This window comes from Oncorhynchus nerka, linkage group LG11, assembly GCF_034236695.1.
Source record: "Oncorhynchus nerka isolate Pitt River linkage group LG11, Oner_Uvic_2.0, whole genome shotgun sequence".
Classification (NCBI taxonomy): domain Eukaryota; kingdom Metazoa; phylum Chordata; class Actinopteri; order Salmoniformes; family Salmonidae; genus Oncorhynchus; species Oncorhynchus nerka.
The window spans coordinates 28176816-28202361 of record NC_088406.1 but is presented as its reverse complement, the minus strand read 5'-3'; the positions used below and the strand labels follow the sequence as shown (position 1 = coordinate 28202361).

At 43.5% G+C, this 25546-nt stretch overlaps 1 protein-coding gene across 15 annotated transcripts in view; it reads right to left on the bottom strand.

Annotated features, from left to right (window-relative positions):
* LOC115116778 (unconventional myosin-XVIIIa-like) overlaps nucleotides 1-25546 on the bottom strand; it is a 168670-nt gene that overhangs the window by 56718 nt on the left and 86406 nt on the right. For 12 of the 15 annotated variants that reach the window (XM_065024370.1, XM_065024372.1, XM_065024374.1 and 9 more), the window contains 13 exons: nucleotides 25031-25207; nucleotides 24242-24452; nucleotides 21770-21912; nucleotides 21579-21679; nucleotides 21348-21411; nucleotides 20909-21053; nucleotides 14423-14434; nucleotides 6636-6809; nucleotides 6409-6499; nucleotides 5820-6012; nucleotides 4015-4101; nucleotides 1998-2299; nucleotides 1694-1880 (listed from right to left, as the gene is read on the bottom strand). In XM_065024370.1, coding sequence (XP_064880442.1) covers nucleotides 1694-1880; nucleotides 1998-2299; nucleotides 4015-4101; nucleotides 5820-6012; nucleotides 6409-6499; nucleotides 6636-6809; nucleotides 14423-14434; nucleotides 20909-21053; nucleotides 21348-21411; nucleotides 21579-21679; nucleotides 21770-21912; nucleotides 24242-24452; nucleotides 25031-25207 — 1887 coding nt within the window. The remainder of the gene's footprint in view (nucleotides 1-1693; nucleotides 1881-1997; nucleotides 2300-4014; nucleotides 4102-5819; nucleotides 6013-6408; nucleotides 6500-6635; nucleotides 6810-14422; nucleotides 14435-20908; nucleotides 21054-21347; nucleotides 21412-21578; nucleotides 21680-21769; nucleotides 21913-24241; nucleotides 24453-25030; nucleotides 25208-25546) is intronic. The other 3 variants (XM_065024373.1, XM_065024371.1, XM_065024366.1) reach the window with 1 other exon arrangement.

Genomic DNA, 25546 nt, shown 5'->3' with positions numbered 1-25546 from the left:
GCTTCATAGCAAAGGGGGTGAATACATGTAAATGCACCACTTTTACATTTTTTTTTTTTTAGGTTGTAATGCAACAAAATAGGAAAAACACCAAGGGGGATGAATACTTTTGCAAGACACTGTACAATCAGTCCATATATATTTGGACAATGACCAAGTTATTATTATTTTAGCTGTCTACCATAGCATATTGGAAATGAAATTAAATAATGAATATGAGCTGAAATCAGCTTTAATTTTAGGGTATTTACATCCAAATTGGGTGAACGGTGTAGGAATTACAGCACTATCTAAATGTGGTCCCCCTTTTTAAGCGACCAAAGGTAATTGGACAATTGCCTGCTCAGCTGTTCCATGGCCAGGTGTGTGTTATTCCCTCATCCGTTCATTTACAAATAAGCAGATAAAAGGTCTTGAGTTGATTTTTGGCATTTGCATTTGGAATCTGTTGCTGTTAACACTCAATATGAAGCCCAAAGAGCTGTCACTGCCAGTGAAGCAAGCCATCATTAGGCTGAAAAATCTAAATATACCCAACAGAGAGACAGCAAAAACAATAGGTCTGGCCAAATCAACTATTTGGTACATTCTTAAAAAGAAAGAACGCACTGGTAAGCTCAGGAACACCAAACGGCCCAGAAGACCACAGAAAACAACTGTGGTGGATGACGGAAGAATTCTTTCCCTGGTGAAGAAAAACCCCAGTTGGCCAGATCAAGAACACCCTGAAGGAGTGAAAGTCGAGAAGACTTCACCAGAGTAAATACAGACAGTTTACCACAATATGTAAATCATTGGTAAGCCTCAAAAACAGGAAAAACAGATTCGTTTGCCAAACAACATCTAAAAAGCCTGTACAGTTCTGGAACAACATCCTATGGACAGATGAGACAAAGATCAACTTGTACCAGAATGATGGGAAGAGACGAGTATGGAAGAGGGAAGGAACTGCTCATGATCCAAAGCATACCACCTAATCTGTGAATCATGGTGGAGGTAGTGTTATGGCGTGGGCATGTATGGCTGCCAATGGAACTGGTTCCCTTGTATTTATTGATGATGTGTTTAGGGCTATATTATCTGCTCAGATTCAGCCAAATGCTTCAAAACGCATTGGATGGCGCTTCACAGTGCAGATGGACAATGACCTGACGCATACTGCGAAAGCAACCTAATACTTTTTAAAGTATTGAATCCAATTGAGCATGCATTTCACTTGCCGAAGGCAAAATGCCTCAAGGACAAGCAGCAACTGAAGACAGCTGCAGTAAAGGCCAGGCAGAGCTTCACCAGGGAAGAAACCAAGCATCTGGTGATGTCCATGGGTTCCAGACTTCAGGCAGTCATTGACTGCAAAGGATTTGCAACCAATATTAAAACTCACAATTTAATTTATGTTAGTTTGTCCAATTTACTTTTGAGCCCTTAAAATTGGGGGGACCACATACAGAAAGTGCTGTAATTCCTACACCTTTCACCCGATTTGGATGTACATACCCTCAAATTAAAGCTGAAAGGATGCACTTTCAGCTCAGCTCATGATAATAACTCAATGTCCAAATATTTTTGGACCTGACTGTAGTTATATTTGTATAACACTTAATTGTCATACAAAGATCCTAAGAACAACTCGGACTTAAACCCTCTCAAAGAGGTAGGAAGAAACATTGAGAAAAGACTCCGCTCCACTCACCACTTGCAGTTTGATCTGGATGCAGAGGCTCTTCTTCTTCACGGCAGCCATGCCGGTTGTGAAGGTCTTCCTCATGCTAGTGGCTCTGCGGAGGGCCAGCTGAGATCCCCCCTCCAACCCTGCGATAGAGCCAGACAGCACTGTGGGCCCTCCACTACGACTAGAGAACAGACTGCTGATGTTCTTCCTGTTAGAGAGAGAGACAGACAGACAGAGAAAGAGCGAGAGACAGAGACAAAGAGGTAAGTATATTTTCTTTGAAAAAGTGCTACTATGGAGAACAATCAGTGAATTAAATGTGTACTTCTGTGAGTCCTGCAGCAGAGTGGCAGCATTCTGGGAGGCGGGGTTCTGCTTGGCGTGGCTCAGCCAACCCTGAGCATCGTACTCCACCCAGTCCGTCCCGTGGCTGTGGCCCAACAGGAAGTGATGCGGCTTGTCGCTCTTCAGGAGCAGGGCGTGTCCTTTGTTGTCCCCCTGGTCAGGGCCGTAGTAACTGAAGAGTCTCTCCAGCAGAGTGTCCTCAGAGCCCCCTGGCTGCACAGCCTCCTCCTCCATCAGCCACAGCAGACCTCGAGCCTCATCTGTCCTCGCCAGGGTGCGTACCTGGGAGCCCCACAGGAACACACACACAGGTTAGAGAGGTGGGGATCTATCACTTGAGTCTAACACAAACACAAGTGAAGCAGCTGTGCAGAAAGCTTAGGGCCACAGCTCAGTCCAACATGCAGGTGCAGCATTCACAATAACCTCAGACACTCACATTAGACCACCACAGCACAGAGATGCTCACCCATCTCCACTCCACCAGTCATCCACGGCTCCTGTCATCCATCCAATCATGACATTGTTAACTCCATACACACCAACACTCTCCAAAACCAATAAAGCAACCTAGTGTCTCCTATTTTTTGTACTCATGGTGTTAAAAGTCCCAACACGGCCTTTATCCCTGGCCCAGTGTTGCCATAACATTACACCTGCTTAGCTGTGACACTTGTAGAAACTTCTAATTATGCACCAGCAGTGTTCAAATGGCCTAATATGATTCAACATCTCTGTTGTACATTTCTGTCACAAAACAAGTCATTTTGTAAAGGCAATCGTAACGTTTGGTAAATAAGAATCTATAAGAAAGATGAGTCTTTGCCAATGGCTTCCTCATTATAGAGCTGGTACACAAATCCACTCCTGGGCAGTGGAGCATTTAGAAACCTTGCTCTCTGACAGTCCACGTTGATAATGAACGGTGTTATTAGTCTATGTGAGAGTGTAGACTCTTTGGTGGACTCATTACATCTCTCTGTGGATGAAGGGAGGTGCAGACAGGGCTACTTCACAAGCAACTGAAACTATAGCCTTTTTTTTTGGCCAATTTAATTATTAAACTGCTAGAAGCACTGCAGATATGTTGTACTGTGTTGGTAGCAGTCAACTAATTAACTGCAAAGTCAAGTAAATCTCAGATCCTTTTCAGAGAGAGATGAGAGATCATAACCTCTTATTCAGAACGATCCTATGCCTTTACAGTATTTGACACTGCAGGCTGGAGGTGGATGACCTGTGGATATAACTTGGAATCTAATATTGCATTTTGTCAGGCGCTCTTCATTTGGATCTATAGCTCTGTTGATCTTTTCTTGATGTTATTTTTGGGGAGTTTGAGCTGGTTTCCAATAAGTCTGCCTCTGTTTCAATGCTGTTTGTTTGCTTGTCTGACTTATATCCGTGTTTGGCCCTGTGTGCACTCACTCATTCATACACACGCACGCAAACCCGCACACACACTAACACAAAACAGTTATTTACTTTTGTCTCAACTTTCGATCAATTCCTGTGTGACCCCATCCTCATTCACTGTTGATCTAATTATGGTAAACGTCACTTTCGCGGGCCAATACACATCAATGCAACACATTCCTGTTAATAGTGCGTGCCATGCAGTCGTCTCATAAATAAACTGAATTAGAAGCCAACCCTGTCTGAAAAAGGCTCTCAACTCAACGAGGGGGAAAGGAATCAAACTTGACTGTAATTAATGAATTTGATGATGTGAGATTAATTATAAAAAAGAAATTGGTAGGATAAAAAGAAATAAAAACAAAAGAACAAACAATCAAAAAGTTAATTGGATGGAGGTAATAATCCTGACATGGTTTATACACAGTCAAAAAGTTCAAGACTCAATTTGAATTAGGGGAGCAAAGAAGGGTAAGTGTAAGAGTAAGTAAGACTGTGTTTAACCCCACGTAACGCTCATAGCATGATGAAATCCAAGATAAAGTCCACAAGCAAAAGGGGCACAGAGAGATTCTCCTTACCAGCGCTTGAGTAGATGCTTGGTCTATAGCTGCTACAGACATTGAGGTACTGGACTCTATGTCATCTAATGCAAGCTCTATGTTTTCCTAGATGGGAACAGAGGGGTTGGTTAGGTGTGATTGGAGTCAGTGATTTTCAGATCTGCTTATGTAAGAGTCTATAGAATGACACATTCTGACAACAATGACATTACAATCAGAGAAGCTAAATCAGTCCTATGTTGTTTTCACACTGAAACAATACAGGGTAGGGGGGCAATATTTTCACCTCCGGATGAAAAGCGTGCCCAAATTAAACTGCTTGCTACTCAGGCCCATAAACTAGGATATGCATATAATTAGATTTGGATAGAAAACACTCTAAAGTTTCCAAAATTGTTAAAATAACATCTGTGAGTATAGCAGAACTGATATGGCAGGCAAAAACCTGAGGAAAATCCAACCAGGAAGTACTATTATTTTGAAAGGCTGTTTTTCCATTGAAAGCCTATCCACCATACAAAGACTTAGGACCCAGTTCACAATCTCTATGGCTTTCGCTACACGTGGCCAGTCTTTAGGCATTGTTTCAGGCTTTTACTCTGAAAAATGAGGGAGATACACCCCTTTCAATGAGTGGGCAGTGGAAATTTCCAGACATGAGCCAAGGCGTGTGATCGGGTGCGCGCCTTTCTTGTTTCTCCTTTTCTATTGACGAAGCTTTTGTCCGGTTGTAATATTATTGATTATTTATGACAAAAACAACCTGAGGATTGATTTTAAACATCGTTTGACATGTTTCTACGAACTTTTATTGTACTTTTTAAAAACTTTTCTTCTGGATGTTGTGAGCATGCATTGTGTCTTTGGATTAATGATCTAAACGCACCAACAAAACTGAGGCTTTTGGACATAAAGAGGGACATTATCGAACAAAACTAACATTTATTGTCTAACATGGAGACCTGGGAGTGCCACCAGATGAAGATCATCAAAGGTAAGTGATTCATTTTAACGCTATTTCTGACTTTTGTGACACCTCTCCTTGGTTGGAAAATGGATGTATGGTTTTCTGTGGCTAGGCGCTGACCTAACATAATCGCATGGTGTGCTTTTGCCGTAAAGCCTTTTTGAAATCTGACACAGCAGCTGGATTAACAAGACGTTTATCTTTAATCCTATGTATACAACTTGTTTTTTTCATCAATGTTTATGATGAGTATTTCTGTAATTTGATGTGGCTCTCTGAAATTTCACCGGATGTTTGCTTGAGACAATGATTACTGTACATAACGCGCCAATTTCAACTGAGGTTTTTGGACATAAAGATGAACTTTATCGAACAAAACACACATTTATTGTGTAACATGAAGTCCTGTGAGTGCCATCTGATGAAGATCATCAAAGGTTAGTGATTAATTTAATCGCTATTTCTGACTTTTGTGAGCCCTCTCCTTGGCTGGAAAATGGCTGTATGGTTTTCTGTGACTAGGCGCTGACCTAACATAGGATTTACACGAAGTCTATCTTTAAAATGGTGTATAATACTTGTATGTTAGAGGAATTTTAATTATGGGATTTCTGTTGTTTTGAATTTGTCTCCCTGCAATTTCACTTGCTGTTGTCGAGGTGGGACGCTATCGTCCCACTGGTGCCAGACAGGTTAATGACATTTATGATTTTCTTTCCAGACAGCCATCTCTTTAGGGAAGTTTGAAAAGAGAGGGAGAGATTTGGAGAGTTTAAATCATTGTTAGTAAGAATACTTCTACTATGTAATGGTGAAGGTATTTGTCAGTGTTGTATATCTCTGTATATCTCTGCACCTCCTTATATCTCTCCAGCTCCTGTACAAAGGTGCGTTCGTGGAAAAGAGTCTGCAGGCGCTCCTGGGCGTAGTTGTGGCACAGCTCCTCGAAGGTAGCACCACGCTGCCGCTTGGCCATGCGAGGGTTCTGGAAACCCGGTGTGTCCACGATGAGCAGAGAGCACAGTGAGTGCTGACTGGACTTCAGAGCTCTGACACACGATACAAAGGATCAGACATGCAGACAGACAGACAGACAGACAGACAGACAGACAGACAGACAGACAGACAGACAGACAGACAGACAGACAGACAGACAGACAGACAGACAGACAGACAGACAGACAGACAGACAGACAGACAGACAGACAGACAGACAGACAGACAGACAGACAGAGAGAGAGACAGACAGACAGACAGACAGACAGACATGGGTTAGAGCAAAACGTACAAATGCAGAGAGCGAAAGGGAGGACTGAAAGAGAGAGGGAGGACTGAAAGAGAGAGGGAGGACTGAAAGACAGGGGGAGTGAGAAAAAACAGAGAGATAAATAGTGGTAAAGTAAGAAATATGAGAAAGAGGAAAACAGATAGATGAGCCGACAGACCTGTTGACAAGGGAGATAACGAGGGTGAAGAGCTCTGAGTACAGGCCTGAAGCCATGGCCTCCAAACAATCCAGGGCTGTGATCTTAGAGCCTGAAAGAGAGAGAGCGAGTGAGAGAAAAGGAGTTATGAGTTAAAAAGCACATCCATAGCCTTTAGTTTCTCATTGTATTCTATTTAGTTCATTCTACTTCATATTGGAGACTGGTAGTCTCTGAAGGTCCCTTACCTGAGCTGTCTCCTGCGCCGACCTCGTCGGGCCCCCCACGGAAGGAGGTGGACCTCTGCATGGGCCCCTTGGCCTGGTGCTTAAAGATGGAAGAGGAGAGCTCCTCCAGGGTGCAGCCCAGCAGGTAGGCTGCCTTCTGGGCCCACTCATGACGGGCAAACTGCTTACGGCCAGCTGGGGACCAGGGACAGAAGTTTCAGAACTTTCAACTGCAAAAGCTTGTGCCCAACCCAGCCTTTGAGGAAAAATAACATTTGCACCCCTAATAACAGGCTATTAGAATTAACTCAATGATCTCTTCCATACTGTAGCTCAATGATAAACACATTGCTTTTATGGCTAAGTTGGAGCATTGTGTTTTCTATCATAGCTTTTATGGCTAAGTTGGAGCATTGTGTTTTCTATCACAATAAAGGTACGTTAATAAACGCTAACAAACAACTCCATGTCTGCAGTAAAAATACTTTATTTTTACGCCCTAAGCTCTCGCGCTAGCCACTTTCCCTTGGGGGAATCCCCGTCAAAACCAGATGCATAACACTAACGTTGCCTTCTCAGCCTTCGATTTAGCTTGAGGGAGCAAGTTAAGAACTTTGATCACTTGTGAGGTTGATATGACCCACAATTCAATCCAATCTGTGGTCACGTGTCATACTCCGGTGTCTGAGGTATCACATTTAACCAACACAGCTGCATTTTCTGGCATTTCATTCTAATATTGTGATGCTAGCTTGCTAAAAAATATATAAACATTACCAGTCAAAAGTTTGGACACACCTACTCATTCAAGGGATTTTCTTTATTTTTAACATTTTCTACATCAAAACTATGAAATAACAAATGGAATCATGTAGTGACCAAAAAGGTGTTTTATATTTGAAATTCTTCAAAGTAGCCACCCTTTGCCTTGATGACAGCTTTGCACACTCTTGGCATTCTCTCAACCAGCTTCACCTGGAATGCTTTCCAAACAGTCTTGAAGTAGTTTCCACATATGCTGTGCACTTGTTGACTGCTTTTCCTTCACTCTGAGGACCAACTCATCCCAAACCATCTCAATTGGGTTGAGGTCGGGTGGTTGTGGAGGCCAAGTCATCTGATGCAGCATGTTGGTGTGTTGGGTCATTGTCCTGTTGAAAAGCAAATTATAGTCCCACTAAGCACAAACCAGATGGGATGGCATATCGCTGCAGAATGCTGCGGTAGCCATGCTGGCTAAGTGTACCTTGAATTATAAATAAATCACAGACAGAGTCACCAGCAAAGCACCCCCACACCATCACACCTTCTCCTCCATGCTTCAGGGTGGGAACCACACATGCAGATATCATCCGTTCACCAACTCAAAGACACGGCGGTTGGAACAATAAATCTCAAATTTAGACTAAATTTTCACTGGTCTAATGTCCATTGCTCGTGTTTCTTGGCACAAGCAAGACTCTTCTTATTATTAGTGTCCTTTAGTAGTGGTTTCTTTGCACCAATTCGACCATGAAGGCCTGATTCACGCAGTCTCCTCTGAACAGTTGATGTTGAGATTAGAGGCCGACCAATTAATCGAAATGGCCGATTAATTAGGGCCGATTTCAAGTTTTCATAACAATCGGTAATCAGCATTTCTGGACACCGATTGTGGCCGATTACATTGCACTCCACGAGGAGCCTGCATGGCAGGCTGACTACCTGTTACACGAGTGCAGCAAGAAGCCAAGGTAAATGGCTAGCTAGCATTAAACTTATCTTATTAAAAAAATCTATCTTAATTAACATAATCACTAGTTAACTACACATGGTTGATGATATTACTAGTTTATATAGCTTGTCCTGCGTTGCATTTAATTGACGCGGTGCCTGTTAATTTATTATTGAATCACAGCCTACTTCGCCAAAAGGGTGATGATTTAACAAGTGCATTCAAATCAAATCAAATCACATTTTATTTGTCACATACACATGGTTAGCAGATGTTAATGCGAGTGTAGCGAAATGCTTGTGCTTCTAGTTCCGACAATGCAGTAATAACCAACAAGTAATCTAACTAACAATTCCAAAACAACTGTCTTATACACAGTGTAAGGGGATAAAGAATATGTACATAAGGATATATGAATGAGTGATGGTACAGAGCAGCATAGGCAAGATACAGTAGATGGTATCGAGTACAGTATATACATATGAGATGAGTATGTAAACAAAGTGGCATAGTTAAAGTGGCTAGTGATACATGTATTACATAAGGATGCAGTCGATGATATAGGGTACAGTATATACATATGCATATGAGATGAATAATGTAGGGTAAGTAACATTATATAAGGTAGCATTGTTTAAAGTGGCTAGTGATATTTCCCATCAATTCCCATTATTAAAGTGGCTGGAGTTGAGTCAGTGTCAGTGTCAGTGTGTTGGCAGCAGCCACTCAATGTTAGTGGTGGCTGTTTAACAGTCTGATGGCCTTGAGATAGAAGCTGTTTTTCAGTCTCTCGGTCCCAGCTTTGATGCACCTGTACTGACCTCGCCTTCTGGATGATAGCGGGGTGAACAGGCAGTGGCTCGGGTGGTTGATGTCCTTGATGATCTTTATGGCCTTCCTGTAACATCGGGTGGTGTAGGTGTCCTGGAGGGCAGGTAGTTTGCCCATGGTGATGCGTTGTGCAGACCTCACTACACTCTGGAGAGCCTTACGGTTGAGGGCGGAGCAGTTGCCGTACCAGGCGGTGATACAGCCCGCCAGGATGCTCTCGATTGTGCATCTGTAGAAGTTTGTGAGTGCTTTTGGTGACAAGCCGAATTTCTTCAGCCTCCTGAGGTTGAAGAGGCGCTGCTGCGCCTTCTTCACGATGCTGTCTGTGTGAGTGGACCAGTTCAGTTTGTCTGTGATGTGTATGCCGAGGAACTTAAAACTTGCTACCCTCTCCACTACTGTTCCATCGATGTGGATAGGGGGGTGTTCCCTCTGCTGTTTCCTGAAGTCCACAATCATCTCCTTAGTTTTGTTGACGTTGAGTGTGAGGTTATTTTCCTGACACCACACTCCGAGGGCCCTCACCTCCTCCCTGTAGGCCGTATCGTCGTTGTTGGTAATCAAGCCTACCACTGTTGTGTCGTCCGCAAACTTGATGATTGAGTTGGAGGCGTGCGTGGCCACGCAGTCGTGGGTGAACAGGGAGTACAGGAGAGGGCTCAGAACGCACCATTGTGGGGCCCCAGTGTTGAGGATCAGCGGGGAGGAGAAGTTGTTGCCTACCCTCACCACCTGGGGGCGGCCCGTCAGGAAGTCCACTACCCAGTTGCACAGGGCGGGGTCGAGACCCAGGGTCTCGAGCTTGATGACGAGCTTGGAGGGTACTATGGTGTTGAATGCCGAGCTGTAGTCGATGAACAGCATTCTCACATAGGTATTCCTCTTGTCCAGATGGGTTAGGGCAGTGTGCAGTGTGGTTGAGATTGCATCGTCTGTGGACCTATTTGGGCAGTAAGCAAATTGGAGTGGGTCTAGGGTGTCAGGTAGGGTGGAGGTGATATGGTCCTTGACTAGTCTCTCAAAGCACTTCATGATGACGGAAGTGAGTGCTACGGGGGCGGTAGTCGTTTAGCTCAGTTACCTTAGCTTTCTTGGGAACAGGAACAATGGTGGCCCTCTTGAAGCATGTGGGAACAGCAGACTGGTATAGGGATTGATTGAATATGTCCGTAAACACACCGGCCAGCTGGTCTGCGCATGCTCTGAGGGCGCGGCTGGGGATGCCGTCTGGGCCTGCAGCCTTGCGAGGGTTAACACGTTTAAATGTCTTACTCACCTCGGCTGCAGTGAAGGAGAGACCGCATGTTTTCGTTGCAGGCCGTGTCAGTGGCACTGTATTGTCCTCAAAGCGGGCAAAAAAGTGATTTAGTCTGCCTGGGAGCAAGACATCCTGGTCCGTGACTGGGCTTGATTTCTTCTTGTAGTCCGTGATTGACTGTAGACCCTGCCACATGCCTCTTGTGTCTGAGCCGTTGAATTGAGATTCTACTTTGTCTCTGTACTGACGCTTAGCTTGTTTGATAGCCTTGCGGAGGGAATAGCTGCACTGTTTGTATTCGGTCATGTTACCAGACACCTTGCCCTGATTAAAAGCAGTGGTTCGCGCTTTCAGTTTCACGCGAATGCTGCCATCAATCCACGGTTTCTGGTTAGGGAATGTTTTAATCGTTGCTATGGGAACAACATCTTCAACGCACGTTCTAATGAACTCGCACACCGAATCAGCGTATTCGTCAATATTGTTATCTGACGCAATACGAAACATATCCCAGTCCACGTGATGGAAGCAGTCTTGGAGTGTGGAGTCAGCTTGGTCGGACCAGCGTTGGACAGACCTCAGCGTGGGAGCCTCTTGTTTTAGTTTCTGTCTGTAGGCAGGGATCAACAAAATGGAGTCGTGGTCAGCTTTTCCGAAAGGGGGGCGGGGCAGGGCCTTATATGCGTCGCGGAAGTTAGAGTAACAATGATCCAAGGTTTTTCCACCCCTGGTTGCGCAATCGATATGCTGATAAAATTTAGGGAGTCTTGTTTTCAGATTAGCCTTGTTAAAATCCCCAGCTACAATGAATGCAGCCTCCGGATAAATGGTTTCCAGTTTGCAAAGAGTTAAATAAAGTTTGTTCAGAGCCATCGATGTGTCTGCTTGGGGGGGGTATATACGGCTGTGATTATAATCGAAGAGAATTCTCTTGGTAGATAATGCGGTCTACATTCGCAAAAAAAGCAGAGTCGTTGCACCAATATGTACCTAACCATAAACATCAATGCCTTTCTTTAAAATCAATACACAAGTATATATTTTTAAACCTGCATATTTAGTTAATATTGCCTGCTAACATTTCTTTTAACTAGGGAAATTGTGTTACTTCTCTTGCGTTCTGTGCAAGCAGTCAGGGTATATGCAGCAGTTTGGGCCGCCTGGCTCGTTGCGAACTGTGTGAAGACCATTTATTCCTAACAATGACCGTAATTCATTTGCCAGAATTGTACATAATTATGACATAACATTGAAGGTTGTACAATGTAACAGCAATATTTACACTTAGGGATGCCACCCGTTAGACATAAAAACGGTACGGTTCCGTATATATCACTAAAAGAATAAGTTTGGTTTTCGAAATTATAGTTTCCGGATTTGACCATATTAATGACCTAAGGCTCGTATTTCTGTGTGTTATTATGTTATAATTAAGTCTATGATTTGATATTTGATAGAGCAGTCTAAGCAGTGGTAGGCAGCACCAGGCTCGTAAGCATTCATTCAATCAGCACTTTTGTGCGTTTGTCAGCAGCTCTTCACTGTGCTTCAAGCATTGAGCTGTTTATGACTTCAAGCCTATCAACTCCCGAGATTAGGCTGGTGTAACCGATGTAAAATGGCTAGCTAGTTAGCAGGGTGCGCGCTAATAGCGTTTCAATCGGTGACGTCACTCGCTCTGAGACCTTGAAGTAGTTGTTCCCCTTGCTCTTTTGTGGAGCGATGGGTAACGATGCTTCAAGGGTGGCTGTTGTCGATGTGTTCCTGGTTCGAGCCCAGGTAGGGTCGAGGAGAGGAACGGAAGCTATACTGTTACACTGGCAATACTAAAGTGCCTATAAGAACATCCAATAGTCAAATGTATATGAAATACAAATGGTATAGAGAGAAATAGTCCTATAATTCCTATAATAACTACAACCTAAAACTTCTTACCTGGGAATATTGAAGACGCATGTTAAAAGGAACCACCAGCTTTCATATGTTCTCATGTTCTGCAAGGAACTTAAACGTTAGCTTTCTTACATGGCACATATTGCACTTTTACTTTCTTCTCCAACACTTTGTTTTTGCATTATTTAAACCAAATTGAACATGTTTCATTACTTATTTGAGGCTAAATTTATTTTATTGATGCATTATATTAAGTTAAAATAAAAGTGTTCATTTAGTATTGTTGTAATTGTCATTATTACAAATAAATAAATACATTTTAAAAATCGTCCGATTAATCGGTATCGGCTTTTTTTGGTCCTCCAATCGGTATTGGTGTTGTAAAATCATAATCGGTCAACCTCTTGTTGAGATGTGTCTGTTACTTGAACTCTGTGAAGCATTTATTTGTGCTACAATTTCTGCGTCTGGTAACTCTAATGAACTAATCCTCTGCAGCAGAGGTAACTCTGGGTCTTCCTTTCCTGTGGCGGTCCTCATAAGAGCTAGTTTCATCATAGCGCTTGATGGTTTTTGTGACTGCAGTTGAAGAAACTTGAAAAGTTCTTGAAATATTCCAGATTGACTGACCTTCATGTGTTAAAGTAATGATGGACTGTCATTCATCTTTGCTTATTTGAGCTGTTCTTGCCATAATATGGACTTGGTCTTTTACCAAATACGGCTACAGTATCTTCTGTATACCACCCCTACCTTGTCACAACACTGATTGGCTCAAACACATTTTGAAGGAAAGAAATTCCACAAATGAACTTTTAACAAGGCACCACTGTTAATTGAAATGCATTCCAGGTGACTACCTCATGAAGCTGATTGAGAGAATGCCAAGAGTGTACAAAGCTGTCATCAAGGCAAAGGGTGGCTACTTTGAAGAATCTCAATATAAAATATATTTTGATTTGTTTAACACTTTTTTGGTTACTACATGATTCCATATGTGTTATTTCATGTCTTCACTATTATTCTACAATGTAGAAGTAAAAATAAAGAAAAACCCTGGAATGAGTAGGTGTGTCCAAACTTTTGACTGGTACTGTATTTGACATTGATTTTAGAGTTGGCAAATTGGCTTAGTCTCGGAGTGAGAATCCAATAAAACGTAGCTAGCTTCATACACATACTTTTTGGAATTCTGAAATCTATTGGAATAAATGACGAAACTATAAAACTAGCTAGCCTGCTAATATGGGTAACTGTAGCTAGCTAGCTACGTTAGCTTGCTAGGTACATAAATAGCTTTAGGTTGGTTGTTTTTAAGCTCAACTTCAAGATTTCCATCAAGGACGTTGCCTCTCTGATCATCACTCTCCTTCGCTTGGGCAAGGGACATTTAAGGTACACTCGGCTGAGGGTTTAGGGCCGAGGGCTGTCTACTTTGAGTTTGGACTGCAGCCCATCTTTTGAGCTTTGAGGCCTCCTCTACCAAGACAACCCTGAGAATAGACTGCTAAGCACTGTTAGCTGGTTTGACAACAACTCTCTGCCCCCCCCATGTTACTGGCTCCGTGTGGCGGATCACCCCCACTGTTTTCTGGAGTGCTTTCATAGCGACTCAGGCAATATGGTCGCCTCTAACCTCTCATCAAACAACACTCTACCACAGAGTCCAAGAAGAACATTCTAGACTAGAGCGACAGAACACAGAGAATCAAAACAATGTTCTGACACAAACAACTAGAAAGTTCCCCTGTGGGTTGGGGGGGACCAAACAGGTTAAAATGAACAAGCTTTGCTTTTACTTTGGGTCTGAATAATAATAACAGTGCTGTTGAATTGGAAGTAGGCGACATGGAGAGACATCAGACAGAGTGCTTTAAAGGACAACAAAGTTCTGATTCATGAAGCAACGTGTGAGTGAGAGAGAGAGGGAGAGAGAGACAGAGAGAGAGACAGAGAGAGAGACAGAGAGAGGAAAGAAAACAATAAAAATGCTAATGACAGAACGTCTGGGTAGAATGATAAAGGCATTAAGAAAGACGACATATCTACAAGACTAAGTTAGAAAATAAGAAAGAAAGAAGAGCTTGGTTTTAATGTTGTTTGTTCCATTACCTTCGCCAGCCTCTGCATGTCAAGGGCGCAGCATGCAAACATGCAAGTAGAGAGAGGGGTTAGAAACACAGTTCATGTATTAACAATTGATATTTATCACTGGAGAACAGACATGTTATCATACACTGAGTCACAAAACATGAAGGACATCTGCTCTTTCCATGACATAGACTGAACAGGTGAATCCAGGTGAAAGCTATGATCGCTTATTACTATTGTAAAGTGGCTGCTCCACTGGATGTCATAAGGTGAATGCACCAATTTGTAAGTCGCTCTGGATAAGAGCGTCTGCTAAATGACTTAAATGTAATGTAAATGTTATTGATGTCACTTGTTAAATCCACTTCAATCAGCGTAATTGGAGGCGAGGTGACAGGTTAAAGAAGGATTTTTAAGCCTTGAGAAAATGGAGACCTGGATTGTGTTTGTGTGCCATTCAGAGCGTGAATGGGCAAGACAAAATATGTAGGTTCCAGGCGCACCGGTTTGTGTCAAGAACTGCAATGCTGCTGGGTTTTTCACGCTCAACTGTTTCCTGTGTGTATCAGGAATGGTCCACTACCCAAAGGAAATCCAACAAACTTGACACAACTATGGGAGGCATTAGAATCAACATGGGCCAGCATCCCTGTGGAACACTTAACACCTTGTAGAGTCCATGCCCCGACGAATTGAGGCTTAGTCCCCTCCTGTACTCGTTGTTCACCCACGACTGCGTGGCCAAGCACGACTCCCAACACCATCAATAAGTTTGCTGACAGCATAACAGTGGTAGGTAGGCCTGATCACCAACAACGATGAGACAGCCTATAGGGAAGAGGTCAGAGACCTGGCAGTGCGGTGCCAGGACAACAACCTCTCCCTCAATGTGAGAAAGACAAAGGAGATGATCGTGGACTACAGGAAAAGGAGGGCCCCCCCAACACTCCCCCATTTACATCGACCCAGCTGTAGTGGAGCGGGTCGAGTGTTTCAAGTTCCTTGGTGTCCACATCACCAACAAACTATCATGGTCCAAACACATCAAGACAGTCGTGAAGAGGGCACAACACCTTTTCCCCCTCAGGAGACTGAAAAGATTTGGCATGGGTGCCCAGATCATCAAAAAGCCCTAGAGCTGCACCATCAAGAGCATCCTGACCAGTTGCATCACTGCATTACCACCGCCTGGTAAGGCTCCTTAAGAGCTTCTACCCCCAAGCCATAAGACTGATGAACACTTTTTTTATTTTTAAAACCTTTATTTAACTAGGCAAGTCAGTTAAGAAAAAACTATTATTTTCAATGACGGCCTAGGAACAGTGGGTTAACTGCCTGTTCAGGGGTAGAATGACAGATTTGTACTTTGTCAGCTCGGGGATTTGAACTTCCGGTTACTAGTCCAACGCTCTAACCACTAGGCTACCCTGCCGCCCCAATTAATCAAATGGCCACCGGACTATTTACATTGATTTGTTCTGAGGGAAAAGGGGATAGCAACTCAATATTAGTAAGTTATCCTTAATGATTTGTACATTCAGTGTATATTATAGCTCTAACACCATCCATGCGCTGAGGTCCAGGCAGGAGAACCATGTGAGTGAAGATACCATGGGCATGCTCAGAGGAGGAGATACCTGCTCTGGTCCTGGAGAGCTGCAGTTTGTTCCAGCCCAGGTCTAACACACATACATCTACTAATCATGATCTTCAAATTAGACCGTGACTAGTTTTCTCAGGTGCGTTGGTGCAGGGCTGGAACAAAATCCTGCAGTCCCCAAACACTGGCGTTGGCCACCCCTGTTGTCAAGAGTAAATTGTGCTAAGGGACCAAGGAACACAAGGAGGATGCTTAAAATCACCTCTGCAGAGAGATAGGGGAAACCTTCCTTTCTTCCAAACCCTTCACCCTTTTAACAGGTATGGAAAAGAAAACATTATAGTTTGAAGTGAAGTGTTAAATAGATGGGTGGAGGCTAATCCTTTAGTTCCCACAGAGTTGATCAACAGTACACACTGCCCTCTGCTGGTAGAACCAACCCCTGCTGTGGAACCAATCTGCTCATGAGAGCAAGTAGTAGTAGTTGTGGTAGTAATAACAGTAGTAGAAGTAGTGATGGTAGTAGTAGTAACAGTGACAATAGTAGGAGTAGTAGTATTAGTAGCAGTGGTAGTATTAATAGCAGTAACGTAGTAGTAGTAGTGTTAATATTAGTAGTAATTATAGTAATAGTAGTAGTAGTAGTAGCCATAGTAGTAGTAGTAGTAGTAGTAGTAGTAATAGTAACAGTAGTAGTAGTAATAGTAACAGTAGTAGTAGTAAATATAGTAATAGTAGTAGTAGGAGCAGTATTAGTAGTAGTAACGTAGTAGTAGTAATAGTAGTAAGTATAGTAATAGTAGTTGTAATAGCAGTAGGAGAGGTTTTAGAAGTAGTACTACTAGTAGTAATAGTAGTAGTCGTCGTCGTCATCATAGTAGTAGTATTAGCAGCAGCACTAGTGGTAGTATTATTAGGAGCAGTAGTAGCAGTAGTATTAGTAGTAGTATACTGAACAAAAACAAACGCAACATGCAACAATTTTACTGAGTTACAGTCAGTGGTGTAAAGTACTCAAGTAAAAATACTTTAAAGTACCACTTAAGTAGTTTTTTTGGGTATCTGTACTTTAGTTTAGTATTTATACTTTATTTTTAACTCTTTTTAACTCTTACTTTTACTTCACCACATTATTCCAATAAAATAATGTAATTTTTACTCCAATCATTTTCCCTGACACCCAAAAGTACAGGAAAATGGTTCAATTCATGCATTTATCAAGTGAACATCCCTACTGTCTCTGATCAAACTATGTTTGAGTGTGCCCCTGGCTATCAGTACATTTTAAAAAACAAGAAAATTGTGCTGCCTGGTTTGCTTAATATAAGGAATTTGAAATTATTTATACTTTTACTTTTGATACTTAAGTATATTTAAAACCAAATACTTTTACTCAAGTAGTATTTTACTGAGTGATTTTCACTTTTACTTGAGTCATTTTCTATTAAGGTATCTTTACTTTTACTCAAGTATGACAATTGGGTACTTTTTCCACCTCTGGTCACAGTTCATATAAGGAAATCAGTCAATTGAAATAAATAAATTAGGCCTAATCTATTGATTTCACATGACTAGGCAGGAACACAGCCATTGGTGGGCTGGGATGGCATAAGCCCACTCACTGGGGAGCCAGGCCCAGCCAATCAGAATGAGTTCTTCCCCACAAAAGGGCTTTATTACAGACAGAAATACTCCTCAGTTTCATCAGCTGTCCGGGTGGCTGGTCTCAGACCATCCTGCAGGTAAAGAAGCCAGATGTGGAAGTTCTGTCCTGGCGTGGTTACACGTGGTCTGCGGTTATGAGGCCAGTTGGACGTACTGCCAAATTCTCAAAAATGACGTTGCAGATGGCTTATGGTAAAGAAACAAACTGGCAACAGCTCTGGCGGACATTCCTGCAGTCAGCTTGCCAATTGCAAGCTCCCTCAAAACTTGAGACATCTGTGGCATTGTGTTGTGTGACAAGACTGAACATTTTAGAGTGGAGTTTTATTGTGCCAAGCACAAGGTGCACCTGTGTAATGATTATGCTGTTTAATCAGCTTCTTGCTATGCCACACCTGTCAGGTGGATGGATTATCTTGGCAGAGAAGAAATGTTCACTAACAGGGATGTAAACAAATGTGTGCACAACATTTGAGCAAAATCATTTTTTTGTGCATATAGAACATTTTTGGGATATTTTATTTCAGCTCATGAAACATGGGACCAACACATTACATGTTGCGTTTAAAGTTTTGTTCAGTATAGTAGTAGTAGTAATAGCAGTAACAGTGTCGGTAGTAGCAGATGGGGAGTGGTGTGAGAGAGAGATAGAACGAGAGAGAGTCAGAGAGAGAGAGAGAGAGTGCGGGGGAGGGAGAGAATAAAACATAAACAATTTGAGAGAACAGACAGTAGGGACACGACAGAATGTGTGAGTGAGTGCAAGCATGGCAACTGTTGTTGACATGAGACTGGTCTACCCCCAGCGCACCACCCACCCGCTTCATGATTCCACCCAACTCAAAACCCTGCTGCAGCCCTGTGAATAATGAAAGAGAAGCAGCACACACACACGCACACAGAGAACACAGTCCATGGAGACGGGGCAGTCTGGAGTCTAATGATTCTAAAAAGTTAATTACCACATTCGTCTAGGTCTGTGACTGCGGGGGAGGCAATATCAGAGAGCATGAATAAACATTCTCTAGACTAGCAGCACAGAGACACAGATATTATATCTGTCTTTATTAACATAACAGAAATATCTGCACACATTCAACACTCCAACAGTTTTATAAATTAAACAAGTTGAAAGGACTTTGTGCGCAGCGAGAGAACACAGTTAGCGCTCCTCTCTCGGAGGCCTAGTGAATGGCTCGGCGTGTGGCCTGTTCATATCTTTCAACTTATTATTTCATTAAAACCACTCATGGATGAGAAGCAAATGTAATTTACGACCCCATCGCACTTCATTTGAGTATGTATTCCTTATCTCTGGGAAATCCCACACACGCACACACACACACACACACACACTTGAAGTCGGACGCTTACATACACTTATGATGGAGTCATTAAAACTCGTTTTTCAACAACTCCACAAATGTCTTGTTAACAAACTATAGTTTTGGCAAGTCGGTTGTGCATGACACAAATCATTTTACCAACAATTGTTTACAGACAGATTATTTCACTTATAAATCACTGTATCACATTTCCAGTGGGTCAGAAGTTTACATACACTAAGTTGACTGTGCCTTTAAACAGCTTGGAAAATTCCAGAAAATCATGTCATGGCTTTAGAAGCTTCTGCCAGGCTAATTGACATCATTTGAGTCAATTGGAGGTGTACCTGTGACTTCATTTCAAGGCCTACCTTCAAACTCAGTGCCACTTTGCTTGACATCATGGGGAAATCAAAAGAAATCAGCCAAGACCTCAGAAAAAGAATTGTAGACCTCCACAAGTCTGGTTCATCCTTGGGAGCAATTTCCAAAGCCTGAAGGTACCATGTTCATCTGTACAAACAATAGTACGCAAGTATAAACACCACGGGACCACGCAGCCGTCATACCGCTCAGGAATGAGACGTGTTCTGTCTCCTAGAGATGAACGTACTTTGGTGCGAAAAGTGCAAATCAATCCCAGAACAACTGCAAATGACCTTGTTAAGATGCTGAAGGAAACCAGTACAATAGCATCTATATCCACAGTAAAACGAGTCCTATATCGACATAACCTGAAAGGCCGCTCAGCAAGGAAGAAGCCACTGCTCCAAAACCGCCATAAAAAAGCCAGACTACGGTTTGCAACTGCACACGGAGACAAAGATCGTACTTTTTGGAGAAATGTCCTCTGGTCTGATGAAACAAAAATAGAACTGTTTGGCCATAATGACCATCGTTATGTTTGTTGGGGAGAAAAAAAGCGTGTGCGAGCAAGGAGGCCAACAAACCTGACTCAGTTACACCAGCTCTGTCAGGAGGAATGGGCTAAAATTCACCCAACTTATTGTGGGAACTTGTGGAAGGCTACCCAAAACGTTTGACCCAAGTTAAACAATTTAAAGGCAATGCTACCAAATACTAATTGAGTGTATGTAAACTTCTGACCCACTGGGAATGTGATGAGACATAAAAGCTGAAACAAATCATTCTCTCTACTATTATTCTGACATTTCACATTCTTAAAATAAAGTGGTGATACTAACTGAACTAAGACAGGGAATTTTAACTAGGATTAAATGTCAGGAATTGTGAAAAACTGAGTTTAAATCTATTTGGCTAAGGTGTATGTAAACTTCCGACTTCAACTGTACATTCATTTTATGTATCACTGAAAGCTTTATAAGAGATCCCTGGTGGGCGCAGCAAACAGTGAGAGGACACGATCAACCTGCCCCTCCTCCACCTCCTCTTCCAAACTCTTGAAGGGATACTTTGGGATTTTGGCAATGAGGCCCTGTATCTACTTACCCAGAGTCAGATGAACTTGTAGATACAATTTTTATGTCTCTGTGTCCAGTATAAAGAAAGTTATAGGTAGTTCTGCGAGCCAATGCTAAGTAGCAGTCATTGCGCTAACGCTAGATAGCAATTGCGATTGCACTAGTTAGCGAGACATAAAAATGGGTGAGACATAAAAATGGTATGCATGAGTTCATCTGACTCGGGGGAAGTTGATAAAGGGCCTCATTGCCAAAATCCCAAAGTATCCCTTTAACATCCACTCTACCCCATTTCTACCTCTCTGGCTGGCATGTTGGAACTGCACTTTAACTTACACTACTAACTAACACACACTTATAGCATCCTAACATGGCTGGATTACTGCAGAGTTCTCAGTCAATTAGTTCAACAGTGAGTAGTGGAGTGGACCAGTAGAGATCCTACAGTGAGTAGGACAGGGTTAGGGGTCCTTACCTTTGGTGGCCCCTGCTGCCCCCAGGTGGTAGATGGCCCCCAGGATGAGCCACAGAGCCCTCTGCTCCTCCACTGAGATGCCCAGCACCTTCATGGCAGCCTGCAGCTTGGTGAACTGCTGAGATGACTTCTGTTTGTCCTCCGGCTACAAGGAGGGAGGGAGGGAGGGAGGGAGGGAGGGAGGGTGGGAGGGAGGGAGGGAGGGAGGGAGGGAGGGAGGGAGGGTGGGAGGGAGGGAGGGAGGGAGGGAGGGAGGGAGGGAGGGAGGGAGGGAGGGAGGGAGGGAGGGAGGGAGGGAGGGAGGGAGGGAGGGAGGGAGGGAGGGTGAAGGAGTGAAGATGAGGGGCACAGTTAAGACAGTTTTCCAGTTGTCTTACACAAAATTCAGAAAAGGACATATAATACACATAATAATAAGAACATAATAACAGCATTTTACTTTAGACTGAGGCACAATTCCAAATGCGCTGTTCTCTGCAAAGTGGTTAAAGTGCAGCTCCGTTCTGAGAGGAAACAGGGGAAATTAACAGGTTGAAATCACAGTAAATAGCTAGTTTACGCCACAGGTTTAACATGAGAACAGTGCTATATACACAAGACCAAGCTTCTGCAATCTACTGCAACCACCCACTTCAATTCAATCCCAATTGAGAGATGGTAGAGGGCTCACCTGAGAGTGCTGTCAGCTCCGGACATCATGTAGTAGAAGACGTTGAAGGTAGACTCAGTCTCCGGCCGTTTGGTCACTCTCAGCTTCTCAAGCAGCATGGTCTTAGGTACAGGAAGAGGATAACAAGATGTCAATATGTGTGTGTGCGTATGTCAGTGTCCATGACCGTGTGTGTGCGTGATACTGCCTACCTGTATGGATGCGGAGGCCACCTGGCCAGCCTGGTCGAAGTCCAGAGAGACAATCTGAGAGAAGCGGCTGGCGTTGGTGTTCATGGAGGTGGAGCTGTTCCCAAATGCTTCCAAGATGGTGTATACTGCCTGCCACTTCTCTCCTGCAGGGATGGAGGGAGAGAGGGCGGGAGGGAGGAATGGGGGAACAGTGAGGGGGACAGAGGACTGTTAGAGAACAGCTTTATTTATTTAAAATATCATGTCAGTGTTTTGGCATTTCACATTCAATACTGTTCTATTTGTGAGGGGATTAGACTACCATGTTGTGACTTACTTTGATAATCATGTTATGTCATGTCAGTTAGGCTTTGTCAATTATTCTCTTAGTGAAGTTCCTTTCCCTCTTTTGAGATTAAGATGAGCAGGAACGCCTCATTACTTAAAGAGTAGGGCTACTAGTCAGACTCACTTAACCCTAATTGCTCCTGTAAGTTACTCTGGATAAGAGCTTCTGCTAAATGACTCAAATGTAAATGTAGGTATGTGAAACTTACACCTAGTAGCCAAAAGTATGTGGACACCCTTTCAAATGAGTGGATTTGGCTATTTCAGCCACACCCGTTGACGACAGGTGTATAAAATTGAGCACACCGCCATGCAATCTCCATAGACAAACATTTGCAGTAGAATGGCCCGTACTGAAGAAAACTACAACTGACCTGACTTTCAACATGGCACTGTCATAGGATGCCACCTTTCCAACAAGTCAGTTCAGAAAATGTCTGCCCTGCTATAGTGCTGCCCCGGTGAACAGTAAGAGCTGTTATTGTGAAGTGGAAAGGTCTAGGAGCAACAACGGCTTAGCTGTGAAGTTGTAGGCCACACAAGCTCACAGTACAGGACCGAGTGCTGAAGCGTGTACTGTGTAAAAATCGTCTTTCCTCGGTTGCAACAATCACGACTGAGTTCCAAACTGCCTCTAGACGAAACGTCAGCACAATAACTGTTTTTCTGGAGCTTCATGAAACGGGTTTCCATGGCCGAGCAGTTGCACAATGCCAATCGTCGGCTGAAGTGGTGTAAAGCTTGCCACCACTGGACTCTGGAGCAGTGGAAACATGTTCTCTGGAGTGATGAATCACACAGTGCGACGGACGAATCTGGGTTTGGAGGATGCCAGGAGAACGCTGCCTGTCCGAATGCATAAGGCCAACTGTAAAGTTTGGAGGAGATTGATTAATGTCCTTTAGTTCCAGTGAAGGGAAATCTTAACGATACAGCATACAATGACATTCTAGATGATTCTGTGCTTTCAACTTTGTGGCAACAGTTTGAGAAAGGCTCTTTCCTGTTTCAGCATGACAACCGACCGTGCACAAAGTGAGGTCCAAGCATAAATGGTTTCTCGAGATCAGTGTGGAAGAACTTGACTGGAATGCACAGAGCCCTGACCTCAACGCCATCGAACACCTTTGGGATGAATTGGAAAACTGACTGCGAGCCAGGCCTAATCGCCCAACACCAGCACCCGTCCTCACTAATGCTCTTATGGCTGAATGGAAGCAAGTCCCCGCAGCAATGTTCTAACATCTTGTGGAAAGCATTCCCAGAAGAGTGGAGGCTGGTATAGCAGCAAAGGGGGGACCAACTCCATATCAATGCCCATGATTTTGAAATGAGATGTTGAAACTAACAGGTGTCCACATACCATGTAGTGTATATAGCCTGCTGCACCTTCCATAGAAGCTCCCCTGTTTAACAGTCTAGTCTAGTAGTGGCTGGATTCTGGAGCTCTCATTAGCCCCTTACAGCTAACCAGGAGAAGCTGAGGAGTTGATAAGCTTTGCTAATTATCCCCCAGCTACACAGGGCATCATTAGGGAATCCCCTCATCCATCACGCACGCACACACATGCACACAAATGCACAGGAGCACATACTCACATGAACACACCTGGAATACTGAGCCAACCACAACCGATCCTCGAATCAAAGTTTCGAAGCCAGCTTCCATCAAGCTGCCCCTCCCTCCTCCTCTCCCAAATTCTCAGTAACACCCCTACACTCTCCCCCATGGCTGGCTGGCTGGAAACTGTTGAAACTGCTCTTTATCCCCTACTAACTAACACCTACTGCACCTGGCTGGATTCTCAGTCAGTTAGCTGACACTGATCTAATCAGTAACAACTCAGTGAATGTCCTCCTGTGTACAAACACATGCACATTATGCGCTTAATTATATATTAGGTTATTAAGACAAATGACCTATGGAGTAATTAAGTGAATTTATGCCACCATGGTCATTAGGTAACACTTAAGTAATCAAGCCACCATCTGGAAGGTGATTATAACAGTCCTTCAACATGCTTTACATTTCATTTAATGACAAAAATCCCTGAATATTAGCTTTACTGCTTGCTGGGTGAAAAGGAGTCCAGGACCAGGCCAAAAACAGAGCGGTTAACTCCTCATAGCCGAGGACTCTCTCACCAGAGAAGATCTTTCCGGTGCTGCCAGCGATGGAGACCAGGTACTGGACCAGGTGTTGACAGTTGGTGGTCTTGCCGCTACCGCTCTTCCCCAGCAGCACGATGGACTGATCCTGACGCGTGGTCAACAGGTTCCTGTAGGCCGACTGAGCCACCGCGTAGATGTGAGGTGCCGTGTCCTCTCGCCTGCACCCCTTAAACATGTGCATCACCTGATGGGACCGAGGAGAAGGAAAGAGAGCGAGAGAAGAGATGGGGGAGAGAGAGGTGCACAGCAGTTACTCCTGTATGGTCCTCAGAGGGGCTTTGTGTGTGTGTGTGTACGTGCGTCCTTAAAATTGCCACATTCCCAGCTAAGCACCCTGTCTGTAAGGTCTAATGGGTAGTCGTTTTGTTATGAGTGATGAGAGTTAAGTAGATATTACAGACTACAGGCTTCCTCAATACTCTAACCTCTAAATCTCATTAGGATAATTGGATTTCATTGTCATGTTGTGGACCTCTGAAGACTTCCCTCTCTATCCTCCTAGTCATCTCTCCTGTTTTAATTCATCCATCCTCCTCTCCCTAACAGCAAATACTATGACATAATAGCAAGGAAATGCACAAACAAGAATAGCATTAAGTAGCATGCATGAAACCACTCTAACAGAGAATAAACCAGAATCATGTCAGTGGAGTGGTACAGATATGTTCTCAAAGGTCACGAAATGTGCGTCTGTCGGTATGTGCGTGTGTGTGTGTCTGTGTGTAGATATGTATCTGCTGTGTGTGTGTCCTCTCTCCTCACCTTCTCTGAGTACATGGAGGGAGCGCTGAGGGGATTGATGATGACCATGTTGGGCCCGGCGTGTGTGTGGATGAGGTTTCCCCCATAACGCTGCCGCAGGGAGTGCATCACACTGGACTCATTGAGGTACTGCAGCGAGGCCAGGTCTTCAGAGCGGTCAAACGACGGGGGGTTCGCCTGGGACAGGAGCAAAGGTCAAAGGTGAACGATTAATGACTGAGGAGTGTTGTAATACTAGAGCTTTATTAAAGGTACACTCAGCAATATGAAAACATCATACATACTGGGACTCTGGTTGTCTGAAGTGGGACTGCTCACAGAAATGACCAACAACAGAATTCAAATCTGCCAAGATTACCACCATGCCTTTTGATAAGTTTCTCCAGGTTGCCTACACCTATTTCGTCTTTTCAGATTGATCTAAACAAAGAGCACTTTATAGGGGTAGAGGCTAGGGGTCCATTTGAGACTGGCAATCTCACTGGTAATGTCTTGAGTTTCACTGAGGAGTAATAT